This window comes from Rissa tridactyla, chromosome 4 (assembly GCF_028500815.1).
Source record: "Rissa tridactyla isolate bRisTri1 chromosome 4, bRisTri1.patW.cur.20221130, whole genome shotgun sequence".
Taxonomy (NCBI): domain Eukaryota; kingdom Metazoa; phylum Chordata; class Aves; order Charadriiformes; family Laridae; genus Rissa; species Rissa tridactyla.
The window spans coordinates 1,486,375-1,502,543 of NC_071469.1; the positions used below are offsets into that span (position 1 = coordinate 1,486,375).

At 55.3% G+C, this 16,169-nt stretch overlaps 2 protein-coding genes across 2 annotated transcripts in view; one reads left to right on the forward strand and one right to left on the reverse strand.

Annotated features, from left to right (window-relative positions):
* Nucleotides 1-16,169, forward strand: part of EPS8L2 (EPS8 like 2) — a 70,829-nt gene that overhangs the window by 23,489 nt on the left and 31,171 nt on the right. Inside the window, exon 3 of the mRNA XM_054198750.1 lies at nucleotides 377-432. Coding sequence (XP_054054725.1) covers nucleotides 377-432 — 56 coding nt within the window. The remainder of the gene's footprint in view (nucleotides 1-376; nucleotides 433-16,169) is intronic.
* Nucleotides 1-16,169, reverse strand: part of GATD1 (glutamine amidotransferase class 1 domain containing 1) — a 91,356-nt gene that overhangs the window by 13,676 nt on the left and 61,511 nt on the right. The window lies entirely within an intron of this gene.

A 16,169-nucleotide genomic window follows, 5' to 3' on the forward strand; every position in this document is an offset into this window, starting at 1 on the left:
CAACCCCGCTTATCGCACACTGGGAGCCACTGGCCTTCCAAGAGCCCCTCCAGAAGCCATGTCCTTCCAGGGGACACCGTGTGCGAAGGTAACTCTAGTGGGGACGGGCCTAGATGGGCTCCTCTGTCTCCTGTTTCCAGCTTCTGGGTTTAGTGACATGTGCCGGCGGTGTGGATAACAGCTAGGGTTGCAGAGGCAGCCGCCGGCACAGTCGGACAAACAAATAATTTTGCCTGGTAATTCGGAGTCGCACCACGTCTGATGGACGTGATGAAGGGGACGGGGCTGGTCGCCCTCGGGAGAGCTGCAGACGCGAAAGCAGATGTTAAAAAGATCGGGGAGGTGATGGTTTCTTTGTACCTTCTCTCTTTGACAGTGGCAGCATGGGGAAAGCGGACGGAGCCGCCAAGCTGAGCGCAAAGGACCTGTACGGTAAGTCATGCCCACAAACACCTCTAAGGTTTCCTGTCTCAAAAGCACCTCTGGAGATCTGGATGTAGCCGTCGGGGAGTTCCAAGCTGGAACTCAATCAAAGCCAGGCGAATCCAGGCCTCCACACGTAACAGGCTGGCCCGACGCGGCAGCACAAATGCACCTTACCTCTGTGCCACCGCCTCCCACGCCGGGCACAGCCGTGATTTGGTGAGGACAGACAAGCAGGACGTTGCTTCCCCTCGCCCCCACCCGTCACCCAGCTCCTCTCCGGTTATGTTAGCAAGATCACCTGATAAAGGGCCCAACAAAAGAGAGACTGTCCTCAGCAGGTTAATTATTATCCTCTGTTAACTACTCAGTGAACCATGAAAGCTCCGGCGCCCTTTGGAAGCAGAGGAATCAGCAGGAGGGTGCTTGTGCAGAGCCCGATCTGCAGCTTGTTTATAAACCACCCCAGCTCCAGGGGAGCTGTAGAAAACCTGTCGGTGTCAATAACAGTTATTCCTGATCACAGCAGCTCTCTCACCGTACCCCAGGCGCAGACCTGGCCCCCGGGGTAGGCAGAACAAGCAGAAAGTCGCGTGAGAAGTCACCCCCCCTGCGTCACTCCCTGGATAAGAAGCCGGGGGTCTGCGAGCAGCTTTTGGGGAGTCCAAGCCTGCAAAGTGCCCCCGCCTGAGAGCTGCCCGTTTGCCTGGTCGATGCTTTCACTGGGTGGCAACAGGCCGTGTGTGGCCCTGGTTGGCGAGCTTGTATTTGATCAGAAACCCCCTTGGCAGCCACGAGGTGAGGGATGGTTTATTTGTCCCCGGTGTGTTTGTGACTTTGGTGCCGGAACGGTTTTGCCCGGAGGTTTATCGGTGTGGAGTGGCTGGGAGCAGCGTCCCACAAGTGACCCGTCTTGCCTGGGGAGAAGTGGGCGCCGGTGGGAAGGCGGGGGCTGCGCTTAGGATTAAACAAAGTCATCCTTAACTTCGGTTAGCTGCAAAAAAGTGAAATGTGGGAATAAAGGTAGAACAGGAATTTGGTGTTACTGGCCAGGGACGTGTGTGGCCTGGATGGTGCAGGACGGGCAGGTGACAAGCGGAGGTTTGAGCGGTGTCTGGAGATGAAAGGACACATGTTAAGCTCAGAAAGAAGAGGAGGTGAGGATCCAAGAGGATGAGGGGTGGGAATGTTTGGGTGCTGCCCCACTGTGCCCCCAGGACTGCTAGTTCAGACGAGCTCCTCCTGCCTCTAACAGCATCACTGCTCTTGCTGCGCGCCCACAGCTCCCGCAGACCTGACCGGGGGCAGAAAGATTATAGTTGCAAGATAAATAGAGAACCATGTGAAAAATGAAACCGGGAGCGAAAAAAACCGCGTTGGAAACACAGCACGTGCGCAGGTCGGCCCCCATGGGTGGAGGCAGCCCGGGCTCTGAGCTGCCGGGGTTTCGGGGTGGGATGGAACCTTTGGCGCGAGGCTGAGCTGGTGCCTCGGCACAGGGAGCGGGGACCACCCTGCGACGCCTCCACCGCAAAAGCTCGCAAAGGGAGAAGCCGACAAACTGCCTCTAAAACAAACACAGCTTCTCAAATAAGTCACCTTCAACACCAAGTTACATCCTTTAAATTTTTTTGCACGGACACGCCCCAAAAGCAAATTTCACCGGGGATGGGACCTCTCTGACCAAACTCCAGCAAACCTTAAATGAGGACCGTACATCCACGGGCCAAATCCTCCAGAGGAGTAAATCAGCTGCCTGTCATTTCCCTGCCACCTCCGAAGCGCAGTACGAGGTCTGCGGCAATTTGCCACATAAATCAGTGGCTCAGCCCAGCACCGCACCACTGCGTCCACAGGGTTTTCGCTTGGCAGGACTCGAAAGCCTCCCCGCTAATCCAGCGTGCCTCTCGCAAAGGACACTCAGCGTGTGTTACACCACTATTGAAACGCCTGGGTCCCCTTCGCACTCGGATCCTCCCTCCCCTAACATTAATTTCTGCTGTGAGCTGGCACATTTAGGGGTGGAGGGCAGGCAAGAACTAGAACTCCAGAGAGAATTGCGTTTCATAATGAAAGAAATCACCTCAAGCCGAGCTGGCCTTGATTATGTGATTACGATGCTGCTGAGGGACAGTCGGAGTTTACAAGACTTTTCATGGTTCCATTTGAAGTGCTGGAGCGTGTCCAGAGGAGAGCGACCAGGCTGGTGAGGGGTCTGGAGACCAGGTCATATGAGGAGAGGCTGAGGGAGCTGGGCATGTTTAGCTTGGAGAAGAGGAGGCTGAGGGGAGACCTCATTGTCCCCTACAACTACCTGAAAGGAGGGTGTAGAGAGGGGGGTGTTGGCCTCTTCTCCCAGGTGAATAATGACAGGACCAGAGGAAATGGGCTGAAGCTGCGGCAGGGGAGGTTTAGGTTAGATATTAGGAAGAAATACTTTACTGCAAGAGTGGTCAGGCACTGGGACAGCCTGCCCAGGGAGGGGGTTGAGTCACCATCCCTGGAGGTGTTTAAGGAACGTCTCGATGTGGCACTTCAGGGCATGCTCTAGTGGCAGAGATTGTAGGGGTTTGTTTGGGGTTTTTTTGTATGCGTATGGTTGGACTCAACGATCTCAAAGGTCCTTTCCAACCATGAAGATTCTGTGATTCTATGATTTTTCTCCAGCATAATCAGGCTGGACCCTCAGCCAGTGTAGGCTGCCAGGCCTCCAAAGAAACGAGTGTAACAACTCCCAGACTCAGAGCCCAGAGACATCTACTGCGTTTAAAGCTCGCTGGGTGATACCTTTCCATCAGCTGTGGCTCAGTGCACACGGATGGCCAAATATTATTCCTAGGTGAATGAGGCCTTGGTTTTAGCTTTCTTCCGAGGATGTTTTTTCTACAGTAGAGCGTCTCTCCCCACTACGCAGCATGGGAGGAAGGGGGGCATGGACTGAACCATTAGTTCAGGTTCAAAATGCTAACCCAGCCTGACCCTTCCTGGCTGGCCTAACATGACAGGAGTGTCAACTGCGGGGACACGACTGCTACCTGATGGCCAAGGTGTCCCCAGGGACTTCTGGCAGTATTAAAGCCACCTCAGGTGAGGCCCTGGAGGGCGATATTTAGAAGCATCGTGGTGAGGCTGAAGCAGAGCAGCAGCTCCAGGCTGTGCCCAGAAAGTCAACTGGGTGACAGAGGTGGGGGATCCGCTCTGGGGGGTTTGAGGACGCAGTGTGAAACTCACAGGGCCACGCAGGTCCGCGCAGGGCACAGCCTCGCGGCTGCTGGTGGTGGGGAAGGTGGCTGCGCTGGTGTCACCCTTGGCCTGCTGCAATTGCCTTGGTCATCAAGTACATGGCACGCCACCATGTCTTCTTCACTGTGGTAAGCACGGAGGGAGGCAGAGAGATAACCAAAGTCACCAGGGAATCCTGCACAGAAATTGGCTTAAAGCCCTGAGATCCCTTCCCCTGGCTCTATCCCTACCAGAGCTGGATACACTTTCTAGGTGTTCAGTTCTCCTCGGTGGAGTTTCCTGGCTGTCACGGGAGCAGGATACTCATCATTTCCTCCCCCCTTAGCAAAACGGCATCACATTTGCTCAGCTCCACATTCTGGAAGAGTCCGTGGCTGCCTGCACGGTGCGAGCCCCGGCTCCGCCGGCAGCAGGGGGAATGGCTGGCACCTATCAGGTTGCCACCTTACTCGATGCACAGCAACCAGCTGAATAAATGTTAATGCATACCATAAATAAATTAAACCGCTTCTCCGCTTACTGGCGTCTGCTCTGAACCTGGATGAAAGGCTGTAGGGGGGAAGAAGCCAAGGGAAGGGCTGGAAGGAAGCGTTTCTGCATAGCGCTTTCCACAGCTGGCCTCTGCCACCGCTTTCCGTGGTGACACCCAGGTGGATTCCTGCAGGCGTTCACCTAAGGTGCTTTGGTTGTCGATCGTGATGTCTCTCATGATGGATTAGGATGTGAGAAGCTGCATAAAGCCGAGGGCAGTTTAATGACTGCAGTGGATTTCTCATGGGGCTGCACGAAGGAAATGGCTCTGCAGCAGCAGCGTTCAGATCTCTTTGGGTACTGTGTCTGTCCCTGCGGTGCTCAGACGCTTTCCAGCACCTCTGGCCAACTCCTTGGCTCTCTTTGCCTCTCATTTCAAGCGCTGGGATGCAGAAGCGCCCGCAGGTCCGACACCAGGCGGGTGCCAGGGTGGGACGCGGAGGGGCCCTGCAGGGGTGTGAGACACCAGCCTGGCCGGAGCGCAGCGCTCCTCTCGCGTCCAAGCCTGCTAGACCCAGCCAACTGACTCCAACCTGCCCACCCCACCCCGGAGACGCTCGTTTCTGGGAAAACACAAAACTTGTCAAGGTACAGGGCTGGAAAAGGGATTTTGGAGCAAGAGAAATTGCCTGTAGCATGAGTTAGGCTGGAGAGAGGTGGCGCTGAGCAGCAGCAGTCGCGATCACTTGACACTGCACACCCCCAGTAACCCGAGACAGGCTTTGGCGCTGTAACAGGACACGGGGAACTAAGACAAAGAGAAGAGCCATTCCCACCTGCCCGGCGTGGCCTTGGACAGGTATCATCTGCCTGGGGAGCTGCGGGGAGAGAGACTCCACCAGCGCTGGCTGCACCCACGAGCTGCTTGGCAGAGGCCGCTGGCCCTGGCTAGGCAGAATACAGGGATGGCAAAGGAGTAAATTACGTTTAACGGTCGTGAACCAACACCTGGGGGTCTCCACAGACCTCCCTTGGCTCCCAACAGGGCCTCCAGCCCCCAGACACGTGGGGAAGTCTCCGAGATGAGACTCGCCAGCCCCCAGCACGGTCCCCAGGCTGTCATTCCTCGCTGCCGACTCTCCCGCCCCCTCGCTCACGCCCTTGGGGTTGCTGCTGCGAGATACCCGCCACGGGCAAGAGTTGTGCCAACTCAAGAATTGCCCCAAAAAGCAGAAAGACGAGAACATTGACTTGAAACAGTCTTGCTTTCCCTAAAGCAGCACTGTAAATGTGCATTTCCTATGGATGGCTCCACACGATGACCAACAAAAGGATCATTATCCACTATTAGTTATTACCCAAACCATGGGCTTGTTAATTATTTCAGCTGGAGGCCACGTGGCAGTGACACAGTTATCAATGGGAGCACTGAGGTGCTGTTCCTTCCCCACAGCCCTCTAGAAGAGGGTTTGTGCTCGGATTTGACACACACTGGTATCTTCTGCAAGATACAGCCCTGGCAGGAGGCTGAGACCGAGCTTACTCAGCTACACGGTTGGGTCAAGAGGACCGTGCCCGTGCCTAAACCCAAGGGGATCTGGGCAGCATCTGAACGATGCTACTCACTGTTGTGGCCCTCAGATGTAGATAGATCCTCTGTGTCTTTCAGCAAAGGCTAGAAATGGAAAGCACTTGGGTTCATTGAGACGATTTCTGAGGTTCAGTGGCTCGGTGGGAAGGCCAGGAGTTTGGTTTTCGGCAGGTCTGACTCATCTGAGACGTCAACCCGCGCCCTGAAGCAGGCCTGCTTTGCCGTCAGTAAAGCAGCGATTTATCCAGCAATTCTGGATAAAGCAGCTTTGCACCCGACTGGCTGAAGAGTCGTTTGCTTTAAAACTATTGTCCCACAGGAGAGTGAAGTCTGAGATCCAGCAAAGATCAAGACGCCTTGCCATAGAGAGAACGAACCACTTCCCTCGGACCGCCCCGCAGATTCCCGTTTGGGAAATCACAGGGGGACGGAGGGAACTGGTGCTGCCCACAGCGGTACCGACCTAACTGGGATTTCCCGGGTCCAGCGTTGCCTGTACATACAGCTCCCCCAAAGCTCTGCTCGCCCAAGATCTCCAGAGCACCGGACGGGGCAGACAGACACACAGCTGTGTCCGTCTCCAACCAGCTGCACAACCACGGCCAACACATTTCCCCCTCGGGCACTGCTCTCCCCTGCTCCTGCCCTTTGGCGGGACGCACTGAAAGCTGCTCGGAGGAGGGACTGTCCCTGGACGCGTTTGCCCAGCGCAATGGGAGAGTGACAGGGAGCCCAAGTGCTCCTGCGGTGGGTGAGGGGAAAAGCAGTGCACTTTTCCCGCGTGCGGTCGCTCTTTGCCCGCCCCAAGAAAGCCCTGGGCAGTGGTGATCACAGGGCCGAGTCAGAGCGGTGCCCGAGACATTGATTCCCCGTCTCCTCTGCTGCCAGCCTTGAATAACTCCCTTGTCCTCCCCCGCGGCTCCCTTGGTGCCATTTCAGCTTCTTTCTTCACGTCCCCTTTCCCACACGAGGTTCCAGCTTCAGATTACCCCGGCTCCCCTCCGACGCTGCCTTGTGGGTCGCCCTTTTATTCAAAGCCTCGGACATTTAACACCCCGACTGGGAACAGGGCTGGAAGAAACAGAGGAAGGCAGCACTGCTGTTGGTCCCTGCAGACCAACACCCAGCGGTGGGTCAGATGAGGGACCCGTAGGCTCAGCTCGGCCCTGCCTGGAGCTACCGGGAGGAGCGGGCTGTGCTCCGGGTGCTGCTGGCTGGGCTCAGCCCTCGTGTCCCAGGCATCGCAGGGCTTCGGGACAGCAGTTAGTGACGGGGGGCTGCAGAGAGGGACCTGCCACCTCGGCATCTCCAGTGACCCTTTTTCTTTGCCACCTCAAGACTGCTGAGCGCAGGTTCTCTCTCTCTGCTCAGAGGGTACTTACATGAGCTTTTTCTTAAATGGAAATGGGTTGTTGGCTATGCCCAAGTACCTCAAGAGCAAAAGCTGTGCTAGTTAATAACAACAAAAACAAAGGAAAACTTTTCATTATGAGTTTTTTTCATCTTCAAGTAAAGCAAATTCATCACTTTGTTTAATTAAATCAAGGTCCCCCCAATCTTACCAAGTGACATTCAAAAAAATGTTATTACCAGCTATGGGGAGTTGAAAAAACAACACTTTGGACTGTTTGGTGAAAAAAAAATCTGGCATGTTTCTTCCAGCCCTGGTTGTAAAGGAAAGAAGGAACACCTCTACCCGTGCAGCTCCTCAATACCCCCATTATCTTGCGCTGAGCGGCCCCCGGGTGCCTGCCCAGCGGACCGTACGCTGCTGTACAGCCCTCCCCGCGCTCCCCGGCACGCCGGGCACAAACGGGCAGTGTTTCTTCATGTGCTCGGTCCTTGCACAACCCGGGAGGTGGGTCAGGTTTTTTATTTGCTCTTCTAGAGTGGGTTGTGTCTTCAGCTAATAAAACAGGAATGCAAGCACTTGGGTCTGAGCTAGTGGCAAATATTAAGCATGCCGAGGAGGAATTTAGCCTCGTGACACCTACCAGCAGCTGCCGACACGCTATCAGTAAAGCGGCTCCCTGCCGCCACAGCCCATTCATACCTCTGGCTGTCCCCAACCTCAATGAGAGCCTTTTCATTCACTTCAAGACTTTCCAGATCATGTATTAACGCGCCACCCGTGAGCAATAGCTGCCCCGTGCAAAGATTCCTGGCGTCACAGCCACCGATAGAGACAAGCTCTGGCAGCTCAGAAAGTACCATGGTGCTAACAGGAAAACCAGGGAGCTCGATGCTTCATAAGAGGCTGCAAAGATGCTTGTAAAACTGCTGCCATCCAGCGTGACCTGGACAGGCTGGAGAGCTGGGCAGAGAAGAACCTAATGAGGTTCAACAAAAGCAAGTGCAAGGTCCTCCACCTGGGGAGGAAGAATGCTAAGCACCGGTAGAGGTTAGGGGTGGACCTGCTGGGAAGTAGTTCTGAGGAGAAGGATCTGGGGGTCCTGGTAGACCGTAAATTATCCATGAGCCAACAATGCGCCCTTGTTGCCAAAAAGGCCAATGGCATCCTGGGCTGCATAGGGAAGAGTGTGGCCAGTAGGTCAAGGGAGGTCATTATCCCCCTCTACTCTGCGCTGGTGAGGCCACACCTGGAATACTGAATCCAGTTTGGGGCTCCCCAGTTCAAGAGGGACAAGGAACTGCTGGAGCGAGTCCAGCGTAGGGCAACTAAGATGACTGAGGGACTGGAGCATCTTCCATATGAGGAAAGGCTGAGAGAGCTGGGACTCTTTAGCCTGGAGAAGAGAAGGCTGAGGGGAGACCTTATTATGGCATATAAGTATCTAAAGGGTGGGTTGAAGGAGGATGGTGCCGGACTCTTTTCAGTGGTTCCCAGTGACAGGACGAGGGGCAACGGGCACAGGTTAGAACATAGGAAGTTCTGTTCAAATACACGGAAAAACTTCTTTACGGTGAGGGTGACAGAGCCCTGGAACAGGCTGCCCAGGGGGGTTGTGGTGTCCCCTTCTCTGGGGACTTTCAAGACTGGCCTGGACGCAGTCCTGAGTGATGTGCTCTGGGCAATCCTGCTTTGGCAGGGGAGTGGGACTAGATGATCTCTAGAGGTCCCTTCCAACTCTGAAGTTTCTGTGATTCTGTGATAACAGAGCTCTCCCCACGCTGGCCGGCCATGGGGACCCCCCAGCAGGGAAACCTCTGCAGCAGCAGCAGCAGGATCTAGGCCTGCAGGTACCTCCCCGTCGGGAGCAGCAGGTCTGTGCTGCGCCCAAAACCAGATCCTCGACTAACCCTGCAGGACCCGGAGCATCCTCCCACTCGGCGAGGAAGCAGGAACCTGTCGGCTGGGCAGAGCCCTGCTACCGCAGATGCGCGGTCAGGCCGCCAGATCAGATCAGATCTGGCCCCTCGCTCGGCTCCTGGGAATGGATGCTGTTTCGTAAGGCTGCTTTATAACGCAGGCCTGGCTAATTTGCATCACTGCCATTAGCATACAGAGGTATTTGCTGCTCTGTTTCTCTTCTGGAGGGTTGTGTCCTGACCTGTTGGTTTGGCACAAAGACTAGCTCATGCTGCACTGGCAGGTTACTATAAACAGCGTGTGCACTGCTAGATAACATATAGGTAATATAAAGAATTGGCAAGCTGCAGAAGGTAACATCCAAGACTTTCCTCAGGCTGTTCTAATGGACGTGGAGGCTGGGGATGTCGCTAATGGGATGGCAGGGAATCGAGGAGAGGTCCTTGGTCTGGTCCTGCCAACGAAAACAAACCTAAGCCCATGCGTCTTGGGTTCCTTCCAGACTGCTTCGCATCGGCCGTGTCCATCCCCCACGATTTCTGCCGTGCCTTCTGCCCAGCAACGGCTGAAAACAAACAGGGGGAGGATCAGGGAGGATCCCGTGTGATAAAAGCCGCTAATTAATCAGAGAAGGATGGACACGGAGGGGAGGCCCGGGCCTTCGCAGCTCTGCTGTGACTGGCTGCACTCATCACAGAGGCACCCGTTTACACCACAACTGACTGTGGCCCCGGAGCCCAGCGAGAGCACGGGCGGGTTTTTGTCTGGAGCAGTGCAGAATGTAAATGGACAGAAAGAGATGGTATCTTGGGTCTGAGCTTTGGGAGCCAGCCTGTAGCAGCCTGCAACCCCCCTGCAGCCCAGCACAGCACCACAGGCACTGCCCCCGCCAGCGGCAGGAAAGAAGGGCTCAAATTCCTACGAAACATCAGGAATACGCAGTGTCGCAGCAGTCCCGAGGCCTTCTGCCCTCTTGCAGACACTTAAGAAAATGCAAAAAGAGCAGAAAAATCCCTGCTATAAGCCACTAACAGTCTGGGGAAAGCAGAATGTGGTGTGAGCACACCCCGTTCTGCCTGCGCACCCCATACGCAGAGGCAGAAGTATCTTCCGCACGGAGCTGTACAGTCGTACGGCCATACCTCGGCCGTTGGCAACCATAGGTGCCTTCGGCACGCCACTCGGCTAACATCTTTTGGCTATCTGCTGCAGGGTCAGGCAAGCTGAACCCCGGAGGAGCCTGTTTCCCTCCTCCCTAGGCTGATGTTCCCCACCGTGAACATTCACAGCCCGTTTTGGAAGCCGTCAGCAGAGGCAGGGCCCAAGCCCAGGGTCCCCTCGTTTGGTACCTTACCTCTACGGCCACCCCCTCTCCCACCCTTGAGCCCGACTGGTACGTTGTCCTGGGGATGCTCTGCCCCACTGGCTTGGCGGAGGCCATGCACGAGGAGAGACAAGCCGGCTTCTGCCCTCCTCTGTAATGCTCTACACCCCGAGGGACTTTAACCAAGTTATTTCAACTCAAAGCCGGTCCCGGCGGGCAGAATTTATCCCGCTGGCCGATCTCTTGTGCACACAATCCGCCGGGCTGAAGGGAGTGTTCACAGCCACGTCCCAGCTCCCTGCAGAAATGGGTGTCGCATGGACATGGGGAGGGAATTTGGCACAAAAGATGCGGTTTGGCTTTCTGGACCGAGCTGATACCCCCGTCCCTCCAGGATGTGCATCGGTCCTGCTTTTTTCCCCCTCTCATTTATTACTCTCTTTCATCCCTTCCGCTCCTTAACATAAAGCCAAACAGGACACTCTCCCCTCCAGCCCAGATTTTAGCCTCATCACGTGGGATTTCAGCCCAGCACCCGGTTTTGAGCCCTCGGCTAAAACCCACCTTGCTGCCCCTGCAGTGCTCTGAGCTTTTTCCATTTCCTGACGTGGCCGCTGGTGCCAGTGGGAAACATCATTCCCACAGCACTGTTTATCCGTAAGATATTGGCGATAGATAACGTTCTTTAGAGAACGGCTTTGCAGTTTTTCCCGCACCTCTGGATACGAGGCGAGACTGAAGCCAGCTGGTCAGGAAAGGACTGAACAACTGAACTGAATTCGGATAAAGAACTGTTTATAGGGTTTTCCCCCTGAAAGGGGTGTCTTAGGGCTCGTTGGACCAAATCCTTAGAGGCAAGAGATGGGACGATTTCCCACAGTGTGTGCATGCCCCACGTGGCATCCACGCTCAAGTCATTCACAACTTTCTGGATCACTCGTATCGTTCCTACAACGAGCGTTTGGGCTCAGCAACAGCGCAACTGTGGATTCCCCATCCTTGCTCTTTAGGCCACAGCAGTGGGTCACACCAGTCACCTTCCTCCAGGTGAGACGGGATCCCCGGCGCTATCAGGGTTTTTTTGTTGCCAGACGCCAAAAGCAAGGGACGAAGCTGTATTGTTCTCCCATCTCTTTGGCTCTCTTGGCAGATGGAAGGCGAAAAAGTTCAGTGGTGGTCACTGTGGGCTCACGCCAGCTTTTGTCACCTTCGGATGTTTGCTGTACTAGTGCCACGGCCCCAGAGCTCTCCTTGCCCTTTGCAGCCCAGCCCGCGCTAGATGCAAAGCGCCGTCCATTGCTACAGCCTCTAAAGCCCGCAGCAGAGGATAATTCCTCTAAACAGATTGGTGTCTCAGCTTTGACAGCAGCTGCCGTCCAATTCAGGGAAAATCATCGCTATGTTCCTGTAATGCTTATTTATCGCATGAGAATAATGCAAATTCTACGCCTCCTGGGGACAAGGGCATGGGTTGGGTAACACCTTGCCGTGCTCGGGTCCTTCTCTGTTGCAAGACGCCGTAGAAATGCAAAGTGCCCTGGTATGAGAGGTGTCAGATAAACCGGGAAGGAATTAGCTACTGCTGCTGACGTGCCAGCGTTCATCCATACAAAATTAAGCAGATAGAGGACAGGGCTCTGCAAAAGGACAGCGTGGGAGCCACCCAGGACAAGCGACCTGTCTTCGCAAGTCCTTTGTGGCCAAGGGAGGTCATTCGCCCAGCGTAAAGGATCCGCAGGGTCAACCAGCCACGGACCCCCCTGCAGGCGTTGCTCTGTGCGTGGCACAGCCGGACCAGCCCCGCACAGCCAGAGGCGGACTGAAGCTAAGGCAGATAGTGATGCCACCACAGAAAGGCCTGCAATGTTCCCCCACGTCGCTTCGAAGTAAACAAACCAAAAACCCCTCTTTTTTTTTTTTTTTTTTAAAAGCACTCGCGCTTCTCAGATAGGCGTAGCCTCAGACTGACTATTTAACGATCCGCGGCCTGGATCTTTAATTCTTCCTGCGTTTAAAACTAAGCGCTAGGGAAGGAGATTTCAGCGTTCTGGCCCCCTGCTGTCCCCCGAAAGCCTGGCTGTTTTCAGGCCCCGTGGTTATATTCGCGGATGCCAGGAGGAAACACAAAAATAAAAGTTTCCATGGGTGTGGGGGCCAGGTAGAAGCCAAGGAGACAGGAGGGATTTCAGAAGGAACAGGCAGACACCTCCAAGAAAGGGACAGGGAAGAGAATGTGCAGAAACACCCCCTTCCTCGCTCGGGGCCGTCACTCGAATGGCATCCTGAGGCAAAATAGAGGCACTTTGTTCTAGTTCTGTGACTTTTAAAGGTAACGCAGAACTGCCCAGGGAGAATCAACAGAGGGAGGGGGGGCATCTGCATCGTCTCCCTGCCCCAGGGCTTGCCTCTGTCGCTGGGAAAGGCTGCAAATGGCTAAAGGGGCGTTTGGCCTTCCACGGGAACTTAACCCTGAGCGCAGGCGGTGGGAAGCAGGGGCTGAGCAGAGCTCTGAGGTCTGACAGGTCCCCAAGACTTCCGAGGGCTTCTCCAGACATTTTCTCAGAGGTGCGTGCCGAGATCTCCCCTGGTCGTGACACGTGTAGCTTCTCCGAGCTTGGAGGATGAGGCAAAAGCGTCGGAAGGGTCCCCAGAAAGTCTGCAGCAACCAGGTACAGCCCTGACCATTGCTACAGCTCCGTGGGCTGTTCTCCTACCAGCAAGCCGCTCTGGTTCTCCTACCACAACGCCAGCCTGCAGCCCGGTATGCTGTTCTCCCGCCAGAAACACAGACCTACGCTAGCCTCCCGCTGCAAGCCACGTCCCCCCCAGTATGCTTCCCTTCCTCCGGGACTACCGGCTCCCGACGCGGCTCTGCACCCTTCCTTTCAGGGCTGGAGACATTTGCCTGTCCGAATGTAAAAACTCTTTGTTTCCAGACCAACCGCTTTAGCCTTTTCCACTCCCTTTTTAAGAAGAAGGGGACAGGATGTCTTAAAAATCCAAGTTTGTCTCCATCCCACACAGACGCGGTGTTCTCATTTCCATTAGTGTCATCTATTTACACGAGAAATGCTTGGGGAGGAAATTGAGGTTACCGAGAGAAAAAAAAAAAAAAAAAGAAAAAAAAGAGTTGCTCACACCAGACCCGAATCCCTGCGGCGCGTGTTGCCGTGTGCCCTACTCCAGACCTTGCCCCACATTTGAAGTAGGGCAGACTGCAATTAAAAACACGGAGCAAACAGAAAATGCCATTGACCCTTCAATGCGAGCCTAAGGTGGGAAGCGGCTGTGCCGAAATATTAATTAATTTACTCAAGGTCACGCTGGAAGCTAATGGCCGGGCAGGGTGCTGTGCTGGGTGTCTGAGGTCTTTCCCCCCTGAACTGTCCTCGTTCCACCTCTGACTCGGTGCTGGTGGTGTAAAAGGCAGGGGCTCGGAGACCCGCATCCTCCAGGAGAGCCTCTGCCAGCGTGCCCTCCCATAAACCAGTTCTGCCCGCGAGCAGCGGCCACCTCAGGGCTACCAGCAATTCGCCGCAGAGGCAAAGTGCAGCGCTGTGTGTTTTCAGGCACGGAGATTCAAGGTGCAAAGTACTCGGGTGCCAAGCTGATGGCACACCTTGGGCTTAAAGAGCGCTAGAAAAGTGTTAAAATTAGAAATCAGCTTCTATCAACCCCTGACAGGCTCTGAACGAAAGCGGCGGCGTCTCTTTTCGTGTTCCTTGTCCCTGGGCTGCCTCTGTACATCCAGCACGTCCTGCAGCCGCAGACAGGTTTGCTGCCGGCGCTCAGCCCTGCGTCTTCGGAGAAGTACCAAGCGGAGCTCAATTTAAAAGCTCCTCTCTGCTGGCCAAGGAGAAGGGTGACAACCCCAAGATAAATCACAAGGAAAGCAGCCCTTCGGGCCAGCGCTTGTTCTGGAGAGACACCTGCTGGCAATGCCACCCAGCTCAGGGACACGCTCATCCTCCTTCCACAGAAGCCGAGGAGAATTCAAAGCGTAACGGAGATGCAAGGGGGATCTCGGGGAAAAGGTTCACGCTAACGAGGTGGAAACCCAAGCAAAAGCATGCGGCAAACCCATACGCGCCCCAAGCCCCAGCATCCCAACTCCAGGCCCCCGTATGTCCGACCAGCCTTTCGCAGCCCAAGCCAGGGCAGGTCCGGGGAGCGAGAGCGCCCGACAGACACTCAGCAAGAAAACGCCGCGAAAGACCCGCACGCTTCCAATACACCTGAGAGGTTTGAACTTGTTCGGCCATAACCAGTTTTTAACCGCCCTCCCCGCCAGCTCTCTGATTTTAGGACAGCCGAAGAAACCCCAAATTCCCATTAGGTGTGAGCTAAATCAAAGCGACCCGAAACAGGAGCGTTGACAGAGGCTGGATGGCTTGGCTCAAAATCCCACCCCATTCTAAGCAGGAAAAATCCATGCACGAAGCTGCACGTTACACGCAGGGGCACGCACGCTCGCGAGGAAGGACGTTTGCAGAAATCCTGGCAATCGGTGCCGAGGAGGCATGTGCCTATAAGATATTTTAACCCCTGTCAATTCTCTGGGAAAGCAGCAGATTCAGGCCAGCTTCTCCATCCTTTGCGCAGGATCTACCGGCCCGCGGTTTGAATAACAGCTATTCAGGTGGGAAGTCAATACAAGGACATCTCCAGGACTAAGCTAAAGCTCCAAACCGGTGCTTTGGGGTTTGTTTTCTGCTCTTGTCATAGCAGGACAACGTTCGCTGCATTTACTCCTTGCTAGCACTCTTTCTGCATGCAAGGCTTAAAGGAGAACGGGCATCAGAGATGACAAGTTACCCCCCAGCCAGCACCTGGGCTGTAATTCAGTGGCGCGCCTTCTCCATCACTATCACCAGCTTCAGGAACCGTCGTCCTTTCCAATCCCGACCCCCATTTCTCCATCCCATTGCTGCAGCCCACTGACCCCTCCGCTGTCCCCGTGGGACAAGTCGACTCGAGCGAGCCCAGGGACAGGGAGGGCCGGGATGCATGGTCTGAGCTACTGTGGAGCCGCAGCAGGGGCAGGCAGCTGCTGGAGATGTTGTCCGTTCGCAGGAGTCTCGGTGATTCCTGGTAGCTTTGGAGAAGACGTAAAGGACAGGCTCAGGAGATCTTGTAGAAAATAACTCCATGGTTTGGGAGCAACCAGGGGACTGCACTTTCTTGGGGTGAAGTGGTCGGAGACCATTTTTGCTGGGATACAGTCAGAAGAGAAGGAAAAGGCTGTCAGAGCAGCACTGCTACAGTCACTACGTGTGTTGATCGTGCCAGCTTTCCCTCCCGTGGGTGCCCTGTACCCCTCCGTCCCACTTGCGGGACCTCATCCCACGCACAGACCCAAGGTGGGAGACCGCAGGGTGGGGAGGTGTGTGCCCCGTGCGCCCTGCCCTCCTCCCCTGCGCACCCAGCTCCTCGCCCCGACCAGCGCCTCGGGAGTCCGCCCACCGTCCCACAGCAACCGCGATAAGATACGCTTGTGAGGAGTCCGTTAACAAACGCGCAAACACCACAAAAGCAGACCGAGTGCTGTTGCCTTTGTTCTCGCTCCTGTCACCCACACTCACTCCGGGTGTTCCTGGCGCAAGTCTCTTCAGGCTCCCCTCTTTGTGCAGAGACTGGTAATTCCTCCAAGGATGAGCTTATTTGTCTTTGTTCTTTTCTTTCTGAGGGGCCAGGGCAGCTCCCTGCTCCCCATCCTTCCTTCCTCAGACACAGGCTGAAAAATTCCCTTCCTCGTCAGCCACAGGCAGGGTCCCTGGCACGTGCCTTGGGCTGCCCTGGGTGGTCCCTGCCCCGGCAGCAACACTGCATCCAGGCACCGGCAGGAG